Consider the following 23,831-nt stretch of genomic DNA (forward strand, 5'->3'; position numbering starts at 1 on the left):
ATCTGTGGGTTTTCCAATCCTGAAGTCACTGACAGATGTCAATTTTGAAAACTGTCAGTTTGAGATTTTATTGGATTCACATCAGGTTACTTTGAAATAGTGACTAAAATGAGAAGTAATAAATTTAAGGTCACAGAGTTGTTCGTCAGATCTCACTATACAAAAGATATCCATGACTGTAACAGTCTCAGCTCGGTTACTGTTAGAATCACATAAGGAGTGTTGCTGTGGTCCTGAGAGGAGAACATATATAACATAGTGGATTGTTCTTTATTCACTATCGTGCAGTAAGGACTCAGTAGAAAAGCAACTGAAGAGTGTCATAAATTTATGCTGCAGATTTGCGAATGAGCTACTGTTACGCGAAGTTTGAAGGAGGAAAGTGTTCATCACCCAAATCCAGAAATCACTCCAAGCAGGAATGCTGCTGTGCCTTGAAGGGAGAAGGCTGGGGAGACCCCTGCGAGCTCTGCCCCACGGAACCTGATGGTATGTCTGTCATCTGCATTTCTCTTTGGGCCATGCAGGGTGCAGACTGGCCATGATGTAAGTAAGATTGTGGGCCTTAAAGACAGTAACACAATGTAATTTAATTGTAAGTCTAATTAGAATGTTCATTAAAAATTATGTTATCTCAGGACCTCGGTAGTTATTTTCTTGTTAATTATGTCATGAATCACAGATGCCCAAGGAGTAGGCACAACATCTTAGGGAGTCTCGTTAACTTCCTCTGGTTTCTGGGCTTGTTTTGTCCGTCATTTATCAATATACACAGCATGTGGCAATTTGGCTACCTCAGAATGCTTGTGGAGAAGCTTGTAACGAATTGCTATTGTTCTATCTATTAATGAGTGTCTCCGCCACAGAGGCCTTCCGCCAGATCTGTCCTTATGGAAGTGGGATCATCGTGGGACCTGATGATTCAGCAGTTGGTCAGTTGCCTGTGCTGGATTCTCAGCATTTCTCAGTATTCTCAATCAGCTTCTTCTCTAATTATTATTTCTCTCCATCTATCTTGGAAAATTAAGTACTACTTTTTTGTCACTTCATTTAGACAGCAATTATATTATTGCATTATTAGATAATCTATTGATTAAACACTGAAATGATCATCATTTGTCTTCATGTTTAAAAAAATACCTTGCTATTCACTATTTTTTTCTCTTGCTTAAGATATGGACGAATGCAAAGAACCCGATGTCTGTAAACATGGACAGTGCATCAATACAGATGGCTCCTATCGCTGCGAGTGTCCCTTTGGTTATATTCTAGCAGGGAACGAATGTGTGGGTGAGTAATAAGTTTTCTTCCATTGGAATTTTACAAATTAAAAATTAGGCTATACAGTATATTCACTGTATATCCATGAATATAAGTACCAAGATGGCACTGAAATAAGTTGTTTTGTTTTGTTTTGTTTTTATTTTTTTGAGACAGAGTCTCACTCTGTCGCCCAGGCTGGAGTGCAGAGATGTGATCTCAGCTCACTGCAAGCTCCGCCTCCCGGGTTCACACCATTCTCCTGCCTCAGCCTCCCGAGTAGCTGGGACTACAGGCACCCGCCACCACACCTGGCTAATTATTTTTTGTATTTTTAGTAGAGATGGGTTCACTGTGTTAGCCAGGAAGGTCTCAATCTCCTGACCTTGTGATCTGCCTGCCTCGGCCTCCCAAAGTGCTGGGATTACAGGTGTGAGCCACCGCGCCCGGCCTGAAATAAGTTTTATCCATCCACTCATATATCATTCATTTAAAATACTAGTGAGTCACCGTCAGGTCCCAAGCACTGTGCTAGGCTCCGGAGCTACAACACTGAACAAAGAAGACAAGTTCCTTCCTTGCATGGACCTTACAGCCTAATGGTGAAGGCAGACACTGGACCTATCAGAAGAGATACCAGAAAGGACAACATCATAATGAAAGTCTTTGTAAAATTTTTTAAAAATTGTTAATGGTCATCATCTTATTCCATTATCAAATAAAAATTTTATCTGGATTCTTTTACATTTAGTAAGATGAAAGGCTATGTAACCAGTATACAATCTTTTTGTTGTAACCCTGTTTTTAAAATGTCAAATAATGGCTCCTCTGACTGGCCTTTGACCCTTAATCAACACTAACTCTAACTTAAATCCAAGTATCATATTTAGTTATCTAAGAATTCCAAAGCAATTCAATATAACATAATTAATACCAGCATAAATGCTGAGAGTTTGTCTGTGTGAATTAGAAAGTACTTTTTTCGTACAAGAAATCATGTTATGTAGATTTCAGCTCCAGCTATGGCTGTGGGAGTTTAAGCAAGTTTTTAAGCTTTTCTAGGCCTTAGAATGTAATATTATGCAAGTAAATAACATTTCTAATTACCTTTGCAGCTCTAAAGATCAATGGTATCGGGATTTTTATTAACTTGAAAGAGAAATAATATTCTTGACAGTGCAATGTGATTGAATATTATAGTAGAACAAAAGCAAATATTTCAATGTTTTCTCCTCAGAATCTTCAGTTAGTGCTAATATGTGCATATGAAATGACCCTCTTCGCCTAGGAGCTCCCCACCATAGCCTCTTGCCTTCACTTTTGACTTAAGAACCTCAGCACAAGATACAACCATTGACAAGAGCCATTACTCTTCTGTGCCTTAGATAGCTGGAATATCAATGTTATTTCTTAAAATTATTTCTTTCCCAAGGGGAGATATTCTTCCCCAAGGGATGTGCCAGAATAAGAACGGTGAGTATTCTAGGTGGATGGATTAGAAAGCATACACACACACACACACACATATTTTAGGTCTCTTTGGTAAGATTTGTTCTCTCCGCCTGTGTTTTAGAGCGATCATAACCTAAACATATTTTTTTCTAGCCTTTCCTCTGCTTAATGTAAACCATCTGGTTTCAACAGAATCAACAGAATCTACTTAAATCTTGATTTTATTCGATGTATTAATTTTACTTAACCTCTGGTCTTTTATTTTACGTAAGTTTAGTCTTTCATTTTATATCTGGCAAAAATCCATCACGTGTAAGGCTTCTCAGGGAGTGATGTAATGTAAAGCCAAACTGGGGATGTTCTTTCTAGCTTTAAACAAGCAGAAACTTTTGACGACGGGTGATAGGGGCCTTTTTTTTTTTTTTTTTTTTTTAACCCTTAGAGCATGTACTCCAAGTAGAAGATTTAGTTTATAATGTGGGAGGCTGTAGAAACTCACGGAGAAGAGCACTGTAAGGGCTAGATGTCCAGGCACTGTCATTCTCACTGTCACTGTCACTGCCACTGAGCAAGTCGAATTTCACGGCTATAAACCTGAGATAATAAGACGTGCATACTCCTTTTTTGCAAGAACAGAATGAGAATTAAACATTACAGATCAGGCTGGGCATGGTAGCTCACACCTTTAATCCCAGCACTTTGGGATACCGAGGTGGGCGGATTGCTTGAGGTCAAGAGTTCAAGATCAGCCTGGCCAACATGATGAAACCCTGTCTCTACTAAAAATACAAAAATTACCTGGGCATGGTGGTGTGCACCTGTAATTCCAGCTACTCAGAAGGCTGAGGCATGAGAATCACTTGACCTGAGAGGCAGAGGTTGCATGAGCTGAAATCACACCACAGCACTCCAGCCTGGATGAGAAAGTGAGACTCTGTCTCAAAAAAAAAAAAAAAAAAAAAAAAAAATTACAGTTTAAAATCCTCTGATAGAATAAAAGGTATTATCTCAATTCATCATGTTTTGGACACATTCCTGGTTTCTTGCAGATACTGATGAATGTTCTGTCGGCAATCCTTGTGGAAACGGAACCTGCAAGAATGTGATTGGAGGTTTTGAATGCACCTGTGAGGAGGGATTTGAGCCCGGTCCAATGATGACATGTGAAGGTACATCTCTTAAACAGAGAACAGTTGATTACATGTACTGATCATGGGAACAATTGGTTGATTACAAGTCTTAATATTAAATACAACTCAGGGTGTATATAAAAAGATAATCTAGGCCTGATGGGCCATTTGATCATTCTTCTTTTGTGGCCTCTTCTCTGTAGGGAAAGAGAGATATCCAAGAAAGCTACAGCTGTGTGCTCATGGCACATCTACACTGTATATCACAGAGAGTTCTTGTTGGTGTCTCCCTACTACTTATATTTAGATGCTCCCGTGTTGTTTAATACCTTCTTTCTTACTCTCACTTTCTCCTTCTTTCTGTTTGTCTCTCATGCTCCCTTTCTTTTTCTTTTCTCTTTTTCTCTACTTTTCTGTTTCTAGAAGCACTGCACACTAAGATACCCACCAACATCCTGTAGCCATTTGGAAGCAATCACAGCAAAAGTGGTTGCCTATAATATATAAGCATCTGAAAAGTGTCCATCCATAAGCCTGGTGGAATGTATGAAAAGAAGGAAAGGGAGGGAGTGTCTAGAGCAGTGGCTCTCAAAGGGTGGTTCCCAAGAGCAGCTGTATCAGCATCACCTGTGAACTTATTAGAAATGAACATTGTCAGTCCTCATCCAAGACCTCCTAAATCAGAAACTCAGAGAGTGGGGTGGAGCCCAGCAGCCCTCTAGGTGATCTGATACGCTCTCAAGTAGGGACTCACTGGCCTGAGGAAAGAATGAAGGAGAGGTGAAGACAGAGAATAAAGTTGGTAGCAAAGAGAGCTTTCATCAGATATGATCCATCAATGTCCATTGTCAGAGTTGTGGTAAATCTTTAAAGGTTGTGACTAAGTCATGGTCTGGGCTCTCACTCATGTTCTTAGTCAGCACTGGCCTTGGGGAGCAACGTGATAGTTGAGATGGTCTATTTTAATCCTGCTTTTCCAAAACACATTCTGATGGCTCCAAATTCTGCAGTCTGCAGAAATCACTCTTTTTCCATTAATGGTAAATTCATTCCCATCTATTTAAGGTTTGAACACGGGCATCTGTGTAAACTGAGTGTCTCTGTCAGTATAAAATGATCTGGAACACTATTTGGGCAGAATAATCGCTGTTATTTCACAGGAGCCTCTTTGTATGGGGAAAGAGAGGTGGTTAACAATATTGGAGGAGTTGGCTTCTGTGCTGACCACAATTGTTTTGGCGGAATGGGGCAAAACTGATTCCCACGCCATGTAACTGTAGGGAGTGACAAATGGTCAACCTGAGCCTTCAAAGCCAGAATTTCAGAAAAGCCCCTCATATGCTAAGTGGCCTGTAATTTCCCATCCACCTAAATAATCATTAATAATTATACCAGGATAACAAACATAAACTGGGACTGTTCTGGGAGAATCGGGAATGGAGAGTCACGCTACTTATACCAAATATAAAATAATCAACCCATTTTATAATTTCCTGGAAATGGGAGACCACTTGATCCATTCATGTTTATGACAAGGAAGCATTGCAACTTTTGGTAAAAGTTTTAGAGTTTTTGTTTAATTGGTAGGTTCCCTTTTGTTGCTGTCCATGATCCCTTATTTTCTTACCCTCCTCTGCTGCAGATATAAATGAATGTGCCCAGAATCCTCTGCTCTGTGCCTTCCGATGTGTGAACACTTATGGGTCATATGAATGCAAATGTCCCGTGGGATATGTGCTCAGAGAAGACCGTAGGATGTGCAAAGGTGAGTCATTGTGTTCAAGGTCATCTAAGCTAGGAAGCTCTAACTCTATCTGTGAGGGGAGATGTCCCTCAAAGCTTCCATTAGTAGGGGAGGGCTGGGAATTGGGGAATATAAATAGTCCATGGACAATACGGGGGTTGTCACTGCCACGTTTCCCCCTAAATTGTAGCTGGAAGCATCATCAAGCCAAGTCAAGGACTGCACTGCAGATCCTTTGTTACGTCTCACTGTGCATTGCATGCTCACAACATGCCAGTATTTCTACAAGATGTGGGAATATAAAGAAAAAGACATTTCCCCACATTCAAAAGACCCAATATGAAGAGATTGAGACAGATATAAATAAGTTCTCATAATACAGTGTAATAAATGCTATGGTGGTTATATATACAAAATGCTCTGAGAACACCAAAGGATATTCTATTTCAAGAATGAGGTAACACATGGAATCTACTTTAGCTAAACTATCTCCATTTAAAATACCTCCTGAACACCTGCAATTTCCTAAGCACTGAACTAGGCTCTATTTCACAAGCTTCAGTAATCATTGAGTTTGCTCTTGAAGAGATCTCATTTGCTCCTACCAAGATCTTAAATGAACAGACACCTGTTCTCTCAAGATGGCATAAATATAATTTTGCGTAAGGGTGGGGAAATTTCCTAAATGCAAAGTCCTAATAATATGCAGAATAAATTTCAAATGTCTCAGCTCAGAGCATGTAAAAGGGAAAGATAAAAAAGAAAGAAGTGCAATAGGACAGAAAGTAAAGACTGAGGAAGGCCCAACCAAGTCCAGAAGAGGAAATGAAGGAGGGAAGAACCAGTAGAGAATAAGATATTTTTAGATGTTTGGCTTTTCATTAAAGTATAAAAACCATATATATGTATGTTTATATATAAACCTGGGCTCTGTGTTTATATATATAACCTGGGCTCTTGTGTTCTTGTGACACTGTATTCTTGGCGAGACCCATTTTGTTCTATATATAAACATATATAGATATATGGTTTTTATACTTTAATGAATACATGTTTATATATATGTATATAAAATAGTCATTCTACTATTGTATCCTGTTTATTAATATTATCATATAAAAATAATGTCATATTGGCCAGGCGCAGTGGCTCATGACTGTAATCCCAGCACTTCGGGATGCCAAGGTGGGTGGATCACCTGAGGTCAGGAGTTCGAGACCAGCCTGGCCAACATAGTGAAACCCTGTCTCTACTAAAAATGCAAAAATTAGCTGGGCATAGTGGCTCATTCTTGCAATCTCAGCTCCTCGGGAGGCTGAGGCAGAAGAATCACTTGAACCCAGGAGGTGAAGGTTGCAGTGAGCTGAGATCATGCCACTGTACTCCAGTCTGGATGACGGAGTAAGATTCCATCTCAAAAAAATAATAATATCATATTATAATATATTGTGTTATTATTATATGTATTGCATAATGTAAGCTTTGGTTTGTTACTCTATTATGATCCATTATGGTTATAGTACTGTTATTATAATTATTGCATTATCATATATTGTGATTATAATGCTGTTATAATTATTGTTATACTAAGATATATCCATTATATTATAGTTACATGAGGCCCTTTTAGTTCAATTAGTCAACAAGAATTAGAAATCATGCCTCAACAAAGGAGTATAAAACATAAAGAAAGGGACAGCCAGGCGCGATGGCTCATGCCTGTAATCCCAGCACTTTGGAAGGCCAAGGTGGGTGGATCACTTGAGGCCAGGAGTTTGAGACCATCCTGGACAACATGGTGAAACCCCGTTTCTACTAAAAACACAACAAAATTTAGCTGGGCATGGTGGTGCATGCCTGTATAATCCCAGATACTCGGGAGGCTGAGGCATGAGAATCACTTGAACCTGGGAGGCAGAGGTTGAAGTGAGCTGAGATTGGGCCATTGCACTCCAGCCTGGGCAACAGAGAGAGACTCTGTCAAAAACATAAATAAATAAAAATAAAAATAAATAAAGGAAGAGGAAGGGAGAAAAAGCATGATTGGAATCATGGTTCTTGAAGAGGTTGTCAGTTGATTAGGGAGCAATTTCTTCAAGTTCAAAGGTGGTTAGAAGATTCCTTTCCATTCTTTAGAGATCATACTCAGCACAGCAGAAGGAAATACAGCCAATACTGAAATAACATAGATGAAAATTGGTTACTTACTAACAATTTTATGTTGAAAAGTCAGGTAATTAAGGCAGATATATGCATTTTCTTTGACAAATTTGTGATCGTACATTTTTTACAGACGAGGATGAGTGTGAAGAGGGAAAACATGACTGTACTGAAAAACAAATGGAATGCAAGAACCTCATTGGCACATACATGTGCATCTGTGGACCCGGGTATCAGCGGAGACCTGACGGAGAAGGCTGTGTAGGTAAGAGGATCCCTGTGGAAGGAGCTTTGAGTGCATCAGAAGTGACAGTGGACAGAAGGAACCTGGGCTCTGAGTTCTTGTGACACTGTGTTCTTGGTGAGACCCATTTTGTTCTCTTACCTCATGTCAAGACTCTCCATGGTGGTGCCCTTGCCTCGTGATCATTTGTGAATTCCAAGAGCACTGTCATTGTCCCTCTGAGCTGGCCTTTCTCTACTTTCTTAACCCATTTGCTGCCAAGATTTGAACAGCGTGCCTTTTCTCTATTCTCCTCCTTTACTTTCCTTACTCTTTTGTTGATTTGGGGGTCAATTCTCCCCATCACATTGGAATGCCTCCCTATTGACTTAACTTTGCTACCAGTGCCCTGACATTGAATACAAATGCCAGGTACCTCTGAATCAGGAATCTCTCAAAACTGTCGGGATCTACCTCCAGAAAATCTGGTCTTGTCAAGAGTAGCATCCAGGCACTGATATTTTTTTAAAGCTCCTCAGCTGATTCTAATATGGATCCAACATTGAGAACTTCAGCTTTAGACCAGGAGTTGGCAAACTACTAGAGCCTAGAGGCCAGTTCCAGCCTGCCAGCCCACTGTGTGTTTTTATAAATAAAGTTTTATTAAACATAGCTATAACCATTCATTTGCATATTGTCCATGGCTACTTTCATGCCACAATGGCAGAGCCAAGTGGTTGCAACAGAAACCATATGACCCACAAAGCCTAAAATATTTCCTATTTGACCCCAACAAAAAGTTTCCTGACCACTGCTTATATAATAATTACAGGAGAAAATTATTAAAACCTTCTCACATGTATTCTCTTTCTTTTTAAAAATAAATGGTGTTATAAAGATATATTTTATGTTGTCATTCAAGAAGATTAAGAATTCCATTGCCCTTTTGCTCTGTACAATACAGATTGAAGCAGTAATTAAAGAACAGACTCTAAAAGCACAGAAAAAGAAAATATGTAGATTAATTGTCACACACTGGATCCTCCTGGATCAGTAATTCTCAACCTCAGCTACACTTTGGAATCACTTGGGAAGCTCGAGTCCAACCTCAGATACTCTGATTGAATTGGTGTGGGGGTGGCTTGGGCATTGGGGTTTTGAACCCGTTTTAACACTGTTCTGGATGCCACCTTCCAACTTTCTGTCTTTCCTAGTGAGAGCTTCATCTGAGGGACCCTGAACTATTCTCAAAGGAAGGGAAGCACCTCAGCAAATTATTTTTGATCTTTCTAAATAATCATCAGATAATTCTAAGAATCTTTAGATATTTTAATGTTTTTTTAAACCTGGGAAGCTGAATTGTAGTTTATGATTTCTTAATAATATTGTTGAAATATTACAATAAACACAACCTATATTGAAGATATAATCTAGATTAATCTCAAGATTAATCTAGACAAACTGCCCCAGATCAGTATTGACCATTATAGACATTATTCTAATATGTATTAAAATATTTCTTTTATATGCTGATATTCACATTTTTCCCTCCTTCACTTGAAATAACCTTTTGAGAGTCCTTTTTGCATCCAAATATGAAAAGATTCAAATTTTACTAAATGAAAAATGTAAGTGGGCATAAAATGCCACCATCTATGTTTAAGTATATAAAATGCTATCAGTTATGCTTTTAAAAGATCAGAAGTGCACACACACATACGTACATTATGTATGTATTTGCTTTTATATGCATAATCCAGCTCTGGAAGGATACATTAGAAATTGGCCCCAGAATTGGTTGCTTTTCAGGAGAGGAGTTTGATGTCTGGGAAATAGGAAATGAAAGGGGTACTTTTGCTGAATCCCCTTTTGTACCTTTTTAATTTTGAACCCTGTGAAGAGATAAGCTATTTACAAACTATATAGGAAAGAAGGAAGAAAATCTATCCTATAAAAGATTCAGATGGCTCTTTCTGTTTTCAGTCCTTCAATGGAACCAAACAGTTAAGAATGAATGAAGTCCCTTTCATGCCTTTTAAATTTTGAGCCATGTGAACAGATTAGTGATTCAAAAGCTAAGTTAAGAAGGAAAGATGAGAGAGAGGGAAGGAAGGTGAGAGGGAGGGAAGGGAGGAAGGAAAAAGAAAAAGGAACAAAGGGAAGGAGGGAGGGAGGAAGGAAGGAACCAAGGAAGGAACTCCGTCCTCTATAAAATAGTCAGATGACTCATCTTGTTTTTGGTCCTTCAATAAAATCAAACAGATGAGAATGAATGTCAGACGAAGCCAGGGATCTGTGAGAATGGGCGCTGCCTCAACACCCGTGGGAGCTACACCTGCGAGTGTAACGACGGGTTTACCGCCAGCCCCAACCAGGACGAGTGCCTCGGTGAGTACAGTTGGCAGCATGCTTTCCTAAGCTCAGCCTCCACACTGGGCTGCCGGAAACCCAGACCTCTTATTTGAAATACAAGAAAATGTCAAAATCTGAGGAAGGATAAAAAATGTTCATATTTTAGAGATGCCGTAGTGACTGTGATTGTCCATTGGGCTTAGCACCACCCTGCAGCTAAATTCTTCCTTTGCTAATTGGATCCTGAATCACTTGTTTGGAATTTCTTGGCTGCCTTTGAAGCCCTTGGTGATCAGGATCCACTTCCATATGTTTCTCTGCCCCTCTCTCTGTAAGCATGGCTATTCCCCTGTATTTCTGGGAGCAGAGAGAGTTATAAGCTTGTCTAGGCCAATGTCTTTCTGCCTACTCACTGAATGTCTTATTTGTTTCCCTCAGACGTCATCCTTTCTCTTTTACTGCTGTCTCCAGCTTTCCCCTCTTGCTTCTTCTCACCCAGGGTAAAGTGTTACATCCTTTTTTGGTTTTTATATCTGACCAAATTTTTAATACCTTGTTTGCTCTTAAAATTTCCTGACATCCCCTTTGCCATATAATGTCCCTTCCAGACAATCGGGAAGGGTACTGCTTCACAGAGGTGCTACAAAACATGTGTCAGATCGGCTCCAGCAACAGGAACCCTGTCACCAAATCTGAATGCTGCTGTGATGGAGGGAGAGGCTGGGGTCCCCACTGTGAGATCTGCCCTTTCCAAGGAACTGTGGCTTTCAAGAAACTCTGTCCCCATGGCCGAGGATTCATGACCAACGGAGCAGGTACTTCATTTATAATCCAAAAATACTTGCAGGGAATCTGTTTGTTTTCTGTATGAAAAACAGATGAAAATACAGAATCTGCAATATGTGGCTAGGTTGAGTTGCACAGCTGAGGCCAACAAAAATTCTTCATTTTGGAGTTTTAGACATTTGAGGTCATGCTGCCAAAGTGGCCTTGATCCACTTGATTAAGCTGTGTGTGCTGAGGACTCTCCCTCTGCATTCCAGCAAGCCTTCAACTTTTTCAGCGGAAGTTTACTATAAGTCAATTGGCTACTCGGAATATAATTTTTTAAGTTTTTCGATGAACTTTGAAATAAATGATTATTAAAGGCCCAAAACAGTCCACCAGGAGGTGGAACTCCTAAAACTGGCCAAACTATATTGCATAAAAGAAGTATAAATCATGCTGATATCCTGGCAACTAAACACGATTGCATCTGGAAAAGCACAAGCTCCTTAACTGAAGCAGGATGAGGAGAACGTTAAGAGTGTCTAAGGCAACTCTAGAGATTTCTAGGCCTGTCACTAATATGATTCCTGTGTTTATCAACTGTAACTACAATTGGTTTTTAGTTCATAAAAGGACTGAGAAAAGGTGAGAGCTTCTTTGAGCTTCTTGGGAGGGAATTGGAAGTGAAAGGGGAAGAAGGAGGTTAAGAAGGATTTGTGTTTATATGGGAAAGATGTAGCTGAAGGCAGAATAACGAAACTGGAGGTGATTTAAAAAAAAAAAAAACAACACAGACCTAGAAAGATAAGATGGAGTGACAAAAAGAAATTTATGATTCTTTGGAGGATATAGCAATAAGATGGTCAAAAAAAACTCATTTCTAGAGACCAATAAGAGTATGCTAAATTGCACTTCAGAGTAGACTTGTAAAGGTCAGATACACCCAGCTGTTGGTATAAAATGGTTATTTGGCAGTCAAGGGCTGCAAACCCATGTGGAAAGTGCTTGTATTGGCACTTCGCCAAGCAGTAAGGCAGCAAATGGGTCAAGATATGGAGGACAGTGGCTTTAATGCTCAACAGTGCATGTTGACCCAGTCTTTCTCTCTGTGGTAGAGCGGTGAGTAAGGGTCTCCCTTCCTTAGCAGGTTGCAAAAACCCAGCACTGTCATCCACCTCAGAGCCCTGGTTAGTTTTCTCCCTCATCAGAGGACAGAAGTTCATCTCATTTCCCCAATATTATGTAATTTGAACTTCTTCAAGATTAACCACAAACACAACAAAAATAATGTTTAAAAAAAAAAAAAAGAAAGAAACCTTACTTCTTATTTTGAGCATGCAATATTAGGGGGGAAATGGGGTTTCCTCATCAAAAGGATCTGCTTCTGTGATTCATTTATGAGATATCAGCAGGAGGCAAGCTTAATGGCATGAGATGACACAAAAAGCCAAATATGTCTAGATGCGCTGGCTGTCTATGGACCCAGAAGAGAAAAATATATATTTGGAAGACCAATGGTTTTTAAAGTTTTTCTGTAGCTGAATTATTTTATCAATTATAGTCTAATGAAGTTAATTGTTTGCCTTTTGATATAGCTACTGTTACATATTAAATTTATGCTGTCATCTTTACTGGTTTAATTTCTTAGGCCCAAAATATAGTAAGACAATTTATTAGTATGTACACTGAAGTGACGCCCTGCATATTAATGTTGTCAATTTTATGATATATTGCTTATCTTAATTTATATTTGTTAAATTACAGATATCGATGAATGCAAGGTTATTCATGATGTTTGCCGAAATGGGGAGTGTGTCAATGACAGAGGATCGTATCATTGCATTTGTAAAACTGGGTACACTCCAGATATAACCGGGACTTCCTGTGTAGGTAAGTGTCTATTTCTGATGGCTTATCCTCAAGTGGAAATTTTAGATTATGGGGAAAAAAAAAAAAAAAAACCCAAAGCTAAAACTCTAAAAAGTCTATGCAGTTTCATAGGAAAGCATAGGACAATCATCAAAGTCTACACAGAGTTTACCTTTTCTTTCCCCAAAACTAAAATTCTTTGTTAGACCCTGTGGAAATTGAGCATGTAGACATCATTTTTAGATGCACAGTCACACTGTATTTCTTTGATCATAGATCTGAACGAGTGCAACCAGGCTCCCAAACCCTGCAATTTTATCTGCAAAAACACAGAAGGGAGTTACCAGTGTTCATGCCCGAAAGGCTACATTCTGCAAGAGGATGGAAGGAGCTGCAAAGGTAAAGTAGAATTGACCATTGCCTCTCACCTAGCTCCTGACACATGGCTGCATTCCTTTGCCTGTAAGGACTCCACAGGCAAGCCGAAAGACCTGCTCTGCAGGCAGGAGGTGCTTCCCTGGGGTTAATGCCTCCATGGGACCTACCTCCTATGCTGGAGGGAGGGAGGCTAAAGCCAGGGAGACTGTGGAGGACCCGTGGGAGCAGCCATCCTCACTGCATGCCCCCTGGGCATCCATGGCGGCCATCCATGACAGTCTCAGAGATAGCAGGGCCAGTTCTCAGTGGCTCTAGTGGGGCAGATTCTTAATTGGTGACCTCCTCTCTGCTTTCTGGTTTTTGTATTTATTCTTTATAGCTGTACAGTTCAGGTTTCCAGGGAGGTCCTGCCTCGGAATAATCAGTGCCATGATCCTAGAGGACATGGTGCCAAATGAATTAGGTGCTGTGTCCAGATTTTTGTTCTGCAGAAAAAGTCCATTTCTGCCCTCTAGGAGCTTCCCTGAGACATAAATATCACACAGAATGAAGAACCAGCAAAGCTCTGGGCAGAAATCCCTTCTCAAGCAGAAGTTAAAATTTTTGGTGTAAATTTACTCCTGTGAACGTCTTCCTCAACAATAAGAACGTTATATTTAGTGAATAGCACTAGTGAGTCATACTTAACAATAATTTGGGAAATGAGAGATTTGGAGAAGAAAAGGTAGACCAAGTGGTAGACCAAGAGATAGCATGTCATGCCATGAAACTTTGAAGGAAATTTATAGAAACATACAGAAGTAAGGAAGGTAAAGGGTAGAGTGGAATCCTTTTTTCCTATTTTTTTCTCATAAAGCTTAAGTTCTTCCACTTACTTGGTATATATAACTAAATATCAAATGAATGATGCAGCTGTGTGTACCACTGAATCTGAGAAGCGGCTAGAAGGGTGGAGGATGGTACCAGCACATCCCCACGGAGATGGATAGGATCCAGATTGGAGGAGGGGAGAGGAGAGAAGTGGAGAGCAGCAAGAAGTTGGGCTCTTGACCTTTTTCCTGTGTCTGCTGAAAGGGAGAGTTAAGAGACATGTAATAGAGGATGACATCATGGGCAACTGCCTGAGGCCCTCCTGTGCAGCACAAAGCCTGTCTAATCCTGCAGTTTGGGGAGAGGAAGTTGAGAGACCTACTTACACATTCTAACCATCTTAAATGAACAGTTGCTCATAGCTTTGTTCTTCTCAAATGTGGAACTTATTTTACATCTGGGGTCACTGTGAGTTCTAGGCAATGTGAAGCTATAACTCAGAGCCATAAATGTATTCATATAAATGAAGAACCAAATTCAAGGGGAAAATATTTCTCATTGTATATATTATCTGTAACAAGCAAAACAAATTTATAGCATTTTTTCTAACCTCTGGGGGCAGAAAATTCTCAAAAGTTTCTAGCAATTAAAAGATGAAAAATGAAAATGCATCAATAAAGTTCTGTTTATGGCTTTAGGAGTGCAAAGAGCAACTGTAATTTTTACATGTCCACTCACAACTTGTCCCTTTTCCTATTTTTTCTCATAAGGTTCAAATTCTTCCACTTACTTGGTATGTATAACTAAATATCAAATGAATAGTGCAGCTAGTTGCACCATGGACACTGAGAAGGAAGAGGCCAGAAGGGTCGCTGTGGGAGGAGTATGGGAGCAGCACATCTCCAATGAGAGATGGATGGGATGCAGATTAGAGGGGAGAAGAGGAGGAAGGGCGTTCTTGGAGGCAAGAGCAGCGAGTGCTGCTGTTCTTCATGTGCTGTACTCATGAAATAGTGTTAGGAGAAATCACTGAGTCATCTTCCTCACCTGTTACAGGTGAGCTTCAGCAAATGTGTCATGATGCTCCAGCCAAGCTCCTTGGGCCATAGACAGGGGAAACCAGTCCACAGGCTCTGAGAAGGCTGAACAGAGAGTGCATATGAGTCAAGCTCTCAGCAGTGGAAAGAGCACAGGACGGGCTGCATTATAAGAGAAGCCGGAACTAGGACAGGTCTTGGAAGGGTCTCTAAGTGTAGGTCCACTCCAGGTGTTACTGTAGCCAGGAGCTGGCCCTGTGGAGTGAACGCAGTCACTGGCAAAGCCAGCACTGATCTGCAGCTCCAACACAGTTGTGCAGATGGTAGGGCATAGTGGTTGAATGTGTGATAAAATAAAGTCACTAATGTGTTTTTCCTGAATATGTGGCAGTTTTTAAATTATCATTAAAATTTAGCTAGAAGTTAGAACACATTTCATCTCTTGACATCTTGAAATAACACTGGAGTTAAGAATGCAACTAGAAGTTGAGGCATTGAGGAAAGAGGCCTGGTCAAAGCAGAGGGCTTTATGGAGATGTGGGAAACAATGTTGGATAAACACTGGACGCAGTTGTCAGTTTTGGATTTTTGTTTTTCTTTATTTTTGTTGTTGTGTTTGAGACGAGGTCTCACTCTGTTGCCCAGGCTGGAGTGCAGTGGCGCGATCTCAGCTCACTGCAACCTCTGCCTCCCAGGTAGCTGGGATTACAGGCACGCAGCACCACACCCAGCTAATTTTTGTGTTTTTACTAGTGACAGGTTTTGCCATGTTGCCCAGGCTGGTCTTCAACTCCTGAGCTCAAAGTGATCAGCCTGCCTTGGCCTCCCAAAGTGCTGGGAATACAGCACGCTCGGCCTGGAGGCAGTTTTATTAAAGTGCCTTTAGCTATTAAAATGAATTTTTCCTTTGCTTTGTTTCCTTCTTGACTGCTCAATTTTGTTTTATCCTAAGACGAATCCCTAATTAAAGAAATCAGATTTTGTTTCTGACAACTTCTTTTGAGTAGATTAAAAACAGCGAACAGAAAAGAACTAAGCCAGCAAATTAATTTCCAGCTTCAACATTTCTTCTTCTTCCTTCTCTTTATGTTTTAACTTAAATAGATCTTTTCAATGCTCTGGAAAATTTGCAGAATCATTCATCTTTTACTTCATTTAAAAATTTGTTTAAAATGTCATGATTTATTTGAAATTCCTTTGTCGAGGAATTCCTGCATTTCTCCTATTAGAATTATGTTTTCTTGGATCCCCCAAAGATCTCTCTAATTTTTTTGAGGGGAGGAGGGTCTAAATTGATACCTTGTTTTATCTTTCAGATCTTTACCCCGTGTCTCTCCTTGCCTTTTGCTGTGGCTTCTTTCTAGTCAGGGTCATTTGAGACTTCCAAATCAAACTTGGAGCTGCTTCATAGGGGCGGCTTCCCTGATCCTGTTTTGTTGACTTGACTCAAATGCCTATCTTGCATTTTGTGATAGATCTTGATGAGTGTGCAACCAAGCAACACAACTGCCAGTTCCTGTGTGTTAACACCATTGGCGGCTTCACATGCAAATGTCCTCCCGGATTTACCCAACACCATACGGCCTGCATTGGTGAGTAGGAGAGGAAAAATCCTACTTGGAATGTAGCGATTCTTTTAAGGGATTATTTTCTATTTCCTCTGCTGTTGGGATAAGAAAACAAAAGCTGGAAGAAATATATGAGTGTGTGTATGTGTGAGCACACCTGTACATGTATGTGAAGAGTTGTTGGCTTTATTTGGTCTTTTCTGAGTCATCCTTCTAACTTTCTTTTAAACGACACAAAGAGAGTTTTGGGGAATTTTAACCCGTCTTTGCCCCCACTGCTTCTCATAGATAACAATGAATGCACCTCTGACATCAATCTGTGCGGGTCTAAGGGCATTTGCCAGAACACTCCTGGAAGCTTCACCTGTGAATGCCAGCGGGGATTCTCACTTGATCAAACCGGCTCCAGCTGCGAAGGTGGGTGGAGACCTCAGCTGCGATCCAGCTGGTAAATCCTTGTGGTGGTGGCAAGCGTGGCTATCGGCACCTTCATCATCAGCCTCTGTGAGATAGCAGATCTGAGCCCAGGGGGGCACCCAGCTAAAACAGTGTGCACAGGTCCTGTATCTTAGAGATTCATGTTTTGTCTCATGCTTGTGTCTAACACACATGCCTTTCCTAAGTATTTCAAGACCTTTTCTGCTCCGTTTTTAATTTAACCTAATAGGGAATAACTCAGTCAAGAAAAATAGGCAGACTCTTGACTTTGATTCATTAATTTTCTGGTCACTGGGTCCAGAGCCATAAAGGGATTTCTCCCATGTGGACTAAACATATGAGGAATAGCTCTTCTGATGACGTTTAATCAAAAGTTTAAATGATAAATTTTTAGCAGTTGATTGTGGCTTTGACACATTTTGGTTTCTAATTGTGGCACCAAAAAAAAAAAAAAAAAAAAAAACCAGCAAACACAAATAACTTATAACTTACAGAGCTGTCCCAGAGAGCGCCTTGGACTTTGCACTAATTTCCTGATCATTTTTATTTGTAGACTTTGCCAGGGCTCTCTGAATGTTTTTCTCCTTGGACTTAGCAGCAGTTCCAGAAGAGATATTCTTGAATTTTTTGGTGGTAGAATAATGTGTAGGATGTGTAGGGGCCAGATTTCTTATTAGAATCTGTGTGGCTTCAGAGAGAGATGTTGAGTTGGCGTCATGGTGGCTCTGCTTCCTTTTCAGACGTGGACGAGTGCGAGGGTAACCACCGCTGCCAGCACGGCTGCCAGAACATCATCGGGGGCTATAGGTGCAGCTGCCCCCAGGGCTACCTCCAGCACTACCAGTGGAACCAGTGTGTTGGCAAGTAACTTTTCCTCACTCTCAAGATGCATGGCTATCAGCTCCTATGAAGCAAAACACTGCTTGCTTGCTTTCTGAAGCTGTAAATGTGTTATTGAAGCAACAAATACTCATTTAAAATTGCCCTAACCTGGTTGAAACCCAAGGGAAGTAACAGTCTTTGCAAAACAGCAAACTAAGAAAAAAAAATCGTAATCAAGGATACTTTGAGAGCATCTGAAATGAAATGCCCCCAGAATTTTTTGAAGCCCAGTATCCTCCACCCTCCTACTGCACTGCTAGTTATCAGCCCACACTTGAGTTATGTTTTAACATCAGGGGTCAAAACATCTTACTTATGACTGAAAAATATCAGCCAGCCAGAGGCTATTTTGAGTGACTTTTGGCCTGAAGATGCCAAAGTAGTTCTGTTCAGCTCTACACATTTTTGGGATAGAGTGCAAGCAGGAGACACAGCAAGGGTTTTTCTTTTTTCTTTTTTTTTTTTTTTTCAAGAATGCTAAGTTCTTTTGATAATTAAGGGAGATCTACAGACTCTCTCATTAAATTGAAATGATGTCATCTTTGATTCTACAATGTCATGGGAAAATAACTCTTAATGCACATCACAGAATCAAAACATTGTGAGTTTGGAGGGATACCAGAAGCCGTTTAGCTCAGGCACGTTGTTTTACAGATAAGGACCTAGAAGTCCAGAAAGGGAAGGTAGTATGTCCTTGCCCAGTTATTTAGTGACATGCTTGGAACTAGAATCCACAACTCTTAACTTTCTGATTAGAGCTGCCTTTCAAGTGTCACATTCACTTGTTTTTGTTCATTCAGCAAGTGTCTGTGGAGTGTCACTGCAAGCTTGGTGCTTTGGTAAACTGTTCTGGTTGCCACACTATTTGGTAGAGCCCTCCTTAGCAAAAACTCAAAGAATTACTGCTTCCTGGGTGCAGGCTCTGCATGGCAATGGTTCACTTTCATGCAGATGAAGACATATTTGGTGTGTTTTCATTTATCAAAATCATCTCGGTCATCTAGTTTGATTCTACACAGGACAGCTTTGCAGTGGCGCATCGGGTTGACTAAAGTGACCCCTGTGCTATAGGAGTTTAGACTGCGCAAGTCTCTGGCTAGCTATCTGGTTTTAATCAAAATGTCTTTGTTCATTAGCAGCTCAGGGAGGTCTTTGATGTTAATCACCAGTTTCTGACATTGTTCACAGAACTTCCAGAGTGAACTTCGTTGATCCAGTACCCCGTTTATGAGCCTGTCTGTTCTCATTATTTAGGTCTTTTTTTTTTTTTTTTTTTTTTTTGAGACGGAGTCTCGCTCTATCGCCCAGGCTGGAGTGCAGTGGTGCAATCTTGGCTAACTGCGAGCTCCGCCTCCCGGGTTCATGCCATTCTCCTGCCTCAGCCTCCTGAGCAGCTGGGACTGCAGGCACTCGCCACCACGCCCAGCTAATTTTTTGTATTTTTAGTAGAGACAGGGTTTCACCGTGTTAGCCAGGATGGTCTCGATCTCCTGACCTCATGATCCACCCACCTCAGCCTCCCAAAGTGCTGGGATTACAGGAGTGAGCCACCACACCCAGCCTATTTAGGTCCCTTTAATAATGCTGGAGCTAAGTGAAAAAACGTAAGAGAGGAAAGGTATGTCGCTCCTGTACCTTCCCCTCCTCCTCCTACCATCAGTCCGAGGATAGTAGAGGCGACCAGGCCATGCACTAGTGTCTTGGAGATTCTGCTCTGGTCTTGTGAAGATCATCTCCTGGCTGGACACTCTAAAAAAATAAGTTGATTTAGAAGTCAGAAGAAGTTTGGGGTTCTTAATGCCTCCAACTGCCAAATTGCCCTCATAAATCTTGAGAATTAGAGTTATCTAGAATGAGCATTGCCTTGGGCTAAAATAGCTTCCCCAGAACGACAAGAAACAGAGCAGATCTCTTAGACCAGCCCTTCCTGGATCCTCACTCCCAGGTGGCTGGAAGTTCACTCTTTGGGGTAAGGAGGCCACCGATTTCATTGCTTTCTAGAAGTAAATTTCAAAAATTTAGCTTGCAGATAGACGGAGTTGACCCATTTTCCTCTAGACAAAGTGAGTAAAAGAAAGCCCATCCTGCATTTGTGAATGTTCCTATCGGTACTCCCTTAAGGCCACAGCTAACATGAACAGTGCAATCTGGATGCTGAAATCTTTGATTTTAGAGGACAGAGTGGTGGGTTTCAATCCACTTTTAAGGAGTGGTTTTCAGACTTTAATGCTATTTTGATAAAACTCGAATTGTCTCTTTTTATAAAACAAACAAAACCCTCGCCAATCTAAGTACCAACTAGAAGAATAAAACAAATATTTGGGAGTGTAAAAAAAATTCCTCGTGGAGTCATTTGCTCCAGAGTGCAGAGGATGAAAAAGGTCAGGAAGAGTGCAAGACATGTTAACCAAATCGTGGTGTTTGTATATTGATACAAAGGGCAAGTGCACAAGCATGCTGTTTTTTAAACTGTAAACACTGAATATTTGCCAATTTCTTATTTTAATCTGTGCTCTACTCCGTTCTACCTCTCCAACCTAGATAACTTTATTATTATTAAACTTTATTAAATTCTCAGGGAGGGAAGAAAATGTAAAATAAAATGTAAAAGAATGTGAAGGGGAAGGGGAGAACTCTTGATCGTTGTAGTAACACAGATAGATGCTCAAAGTTAAAAAGAACCTTAGATCTAGCCTTCCCTCTTTCCTAATATGTAAATCCTTCTCTAACTTCCTTGCTTATCCCAGTTTGGCTTAAATACCACCTTGAAGGGCCCTCACTGTCTCCCAAGATAGCCCAATCTACGTGTAGACAGCTTCTAATACTTAGAAATGTCTTTTTTTGGTATAAAAAAAATCATTTCTCCTCCCTCTAATTTCTCACCATTGGTCTTACTTCTGCTCTTTGGAGGAAAAGACACAGAATGACTCTAAGAATGACAAGTCTTCCCCCTCATATACCCACGCCCTGCAGGTTTTATTAGTCAGGGTCCCAGCAAGAAACAGATGGCTGAGGCCAACCAAAAGTGGGGGACAGGGGAGCAGAGCTTGCTCCTGCTCCATAGATCAGCCACAGGGAGCCACGAGCAGGTGGAGAGGGTAGAGGATGGACATGGAGGAGCAAGAAGACATCAGCCCAGGGGTGTTCTCTCCACTGAAGTAAATATGTTTGGTTCTTCATTCTTTGTTTGACATGGAGCTTGGTGCCAATGGTTTCTGTTGCTCTCTATTGCACACTTCATCCTCAATTTAAAATAAGGAGAAATAACACAGACAATGTGTTGAACACAGAAAGAGAAAGGGAAGAATGAGAAAGAGAAAATTGTTATTTCTATTTTAAGAGGCCTGGTGCCCAAGTGACCTTGGGTGGAGACTTGAAGATCTTTGGATACAAAACATCTTCAGACAGGCAAAGTTAAGGTCAAAGACCTATAGCTGAAGGGAAGGAGGGAAAGAGAGAAAGAAGGAGGGAAAGAAAGAGAGAAGGAGGGAAAGAGAAGGAAGGAAGGGAGGGAGGGAAGGAGGGAAGGAAAGAAGTTAGTAGGCATGGAAGGAGGGAAGGAAGGAAGGCAGGCAGGAAGGAAATATGAATATATACTAAATATATACAAGTGAGCATCCTTCCTCACCACTTTTTTTATCCACCTGTTTTCTAATTTAAAAAAAAAGAAAAAATAGATTTTTTGAGAAACAGTGTTTTTCTTTGTAAATGAATCTGCCTTAGCAAAGAAGGTAAACATATTACAGGAGAAAGGAAGCACGAGCTTAAATGTGGAGCATCTCTTGAGAGGCACTGTGGTATAAAGGAAAGCACACGGATGGCCTTTGCAGTCCAACAGACCTGGCTGTGAATTTCTGCCCCGCTGCTGCTGGCTGTGACATCTTGGAAGAGCTTCCTGAGCCTCACTTTCTTTAGCTGTAAAACAGAGAATATACCACTTTCTCAGGATTATTAGGAAAGCTAAGGAAATGAATGGGCAATGCCTGTATCCTATCTATCATAAAGCAGGTATCTAATAAACATTCATTTGCTTCCCCTTCCTCGCGTCCATAGGAATTGGGTATTCACTAAGAGAAGGCCAATCTATCTACATTCAAATGAACGTACGCCTGAAAATGGGCTATGGCAGTTAAGAAACGTCTTACCAGCAAGTTTCCAACCTGCCCTGCAAAGGCAGATCTACAAAAATATATTAGAGACTTCCAAAAATTATAAATCAGAAATAATGAGAAACTCATGGTTTTCTCCCTTCTAGTTGATTTTTTAAAGTAAGATTTCTTTTTCCTGCTTCCTAGCATCAGACTTGGCAGGTCCCTGTGGGTAGCCAGTCCTGCAGCTTCTGTCTCTCTTGTGGGTTTTCCCCAAGTACTGCTCGTGAAGTCTGCACCAATTCTCTTCCAGCCACACTTAGTTTTAGACAGGGCTCAGACACTGGGCAGGAGGCTGGTTTGAATAAGGAGGGGCCGATTCAGTGATGGGAGCAGACATACCAGAAGGCATTATTCATCTCCCAGAACAAGTACCTGGGGGCTTTTGCAGATTTTTGAAAAGGAAGTCCAAATGGGGCAGACACTTGGGGCAGGATATCAGCCCTTGCCAGATCGGCACATCCTGAAATAGGCGGACAGGGAAAGCAGCCTGTGGGAAAATGATTGGTCTCTGCTTTTGAGACATTTGTCTTCCTGCTGGGCACTTGTGAAGCCAGGGCACAGAGAACTGCAAGATTCCTTCCCTCCCACCTTGAACCCTAAATCCTAGCTACGGACCAGCACCATGTTGGTTCATGACTGGATGTTTACATGGAGCAGAAGATACCAGTGTTGACTTCTGATGAGAACTGGAGTCTACTAGTCCTCAGAATGCCATCCTCTAATGCCCTCTGCCTGGTGCATTTGACTTCATCTTCCATGTTTACTCACAACATAGCAAAAAGCCACATCCATGCCCGCATCTTCCTCTGCTGTTGCTCTCCCCACCCAGCCACCTCTGCCTGTCTTCCCTTCGTGAGAGCCTAGCTGAGGGCCAGCTGGCCGGCAGCGAGTGGCCAGATCCAATGTCCTCAATAGAAATCTCTGGCTGCTGCCACACATGCCGCTTCTTCTTTGCCCTGCAGATGAAAACGAATGCCTCAGCGCTCACATCTGCGGAGGAGCCTCCTGTCACAACACCCTGGGGAGCTACAAGTGCATGTGTCCCGCCGGCTTCCAGTATGAACAGTTCAGTGGAGGATGCCAAGACATCAATGAATGTGGCTCTTCACAGGCCCCCTGCAGCTATGGCTGTTCCAACACCGAGGGCGGTTACCTGTGTGGCTGTCCACCTGGTTACTTCCGCATAGGCCAAGGGTAAGCACTGCTCTTCCTGGTCATGGTTGGAGATTCTGTCATTCGTAATATAATTAAGTCCACTGAACTCAACATTACCTGTCCTAGCAGAGGAGAACCATGCTTTTTGTAATCCTAAAATTAATTCCAGTTAGCTTGGCAAAAGTTTTAGGTTATTTTATTTGAAAGGAAGCATCTGGATTTCTGGAAACATCAAACAGAGTAATGAAACTACATTGTAAATATCTCGCTATATGACTTCTCTATCTCATTCTCTTGATCTTCATGTCTTGTTGGGAAGTGATTCGTCTCTCTGTAAATACACCTCTGCCAACCCATGACAGAACTGGGCTCACCCTGGACACGACTGATCCTCTCTTCTCCTGGGGCAGGGAGGATTCTATCTGGACTTAAAATGCCTTTGTATCTAGCTCCT

The 23,831-nt window shown here is 41.1% G+C and overlaps 1 protein-coding gene across 1 annotated transcript in view; it reads left to right on the forward strand.

The window, feature by feature from the left end:
- Positions 1–23,831, forward strand: part of FBN1 (fibrillin 1) — a 240,448-nt gene that overhangs the window by 210,097 nt on the left and 6,520 nt on the right. Inside the window, exons 51-64 of the mRNA XM_023227212.3 lie at positions 340–489; positions 867–932; positions 1,174–1,290; positions 3,762–3,881; positions 5,485–5,607; positions 7,880–8,011; positions 10,232–10,357; positions 10,930–11,136; positions 12,854–12,979; positions 13,235–13,357; positions 16,659–16,775; positions 17,040–17,168; positions 17,930–18,049; positions 23,185–23,416. Of these exons, the coding sequence (XP_023082980.2) occupies positions 340–489; positions 867–932; positions 1,174–1,290; positions 3,762–3,881; positions 5,485–5,607; positions 7,880–8,011; positions 10,232–10,357; positions 10,930–11,136; positions 12,854–12,979; positions 13,235–13,357; positions 16,659–16,775; positions 17,040–17,168; positions 17,930–18,049; positions 23,185–23,416 (1,888 nt within the window). The remainder of the gene's footprint in view (positions 1–339; positions 490–866; positions 933–1,173; positions 1,291–3,761; positions 3,882–5,484; positions 5,608–7,879; positions 8,012–10,231; positions 10,358–10,929; positions 11,137–12,853; positions 12,980–13,234; positions 13,358–16,658; positions 16,776–17,039; positions 17,169–17,929; positions 18,050–23,184; positions 23,417–23,831) is intronic.

This window comes from Piliocolobus tephrosceles, chromosome 6, assembly GCF_002776525.5.
Source record: "Piliocolobus tephrosceles isolate RC106 chromosome 6, ASM277652v3, whole genome shotgun sequence".
Lineage (NCBI taxonomy): Eukaryota > Metazoa > Chordata > Mammalia > Primates > Cercopithecidae > Piliocolobus > Piliocolobus tephrosceles.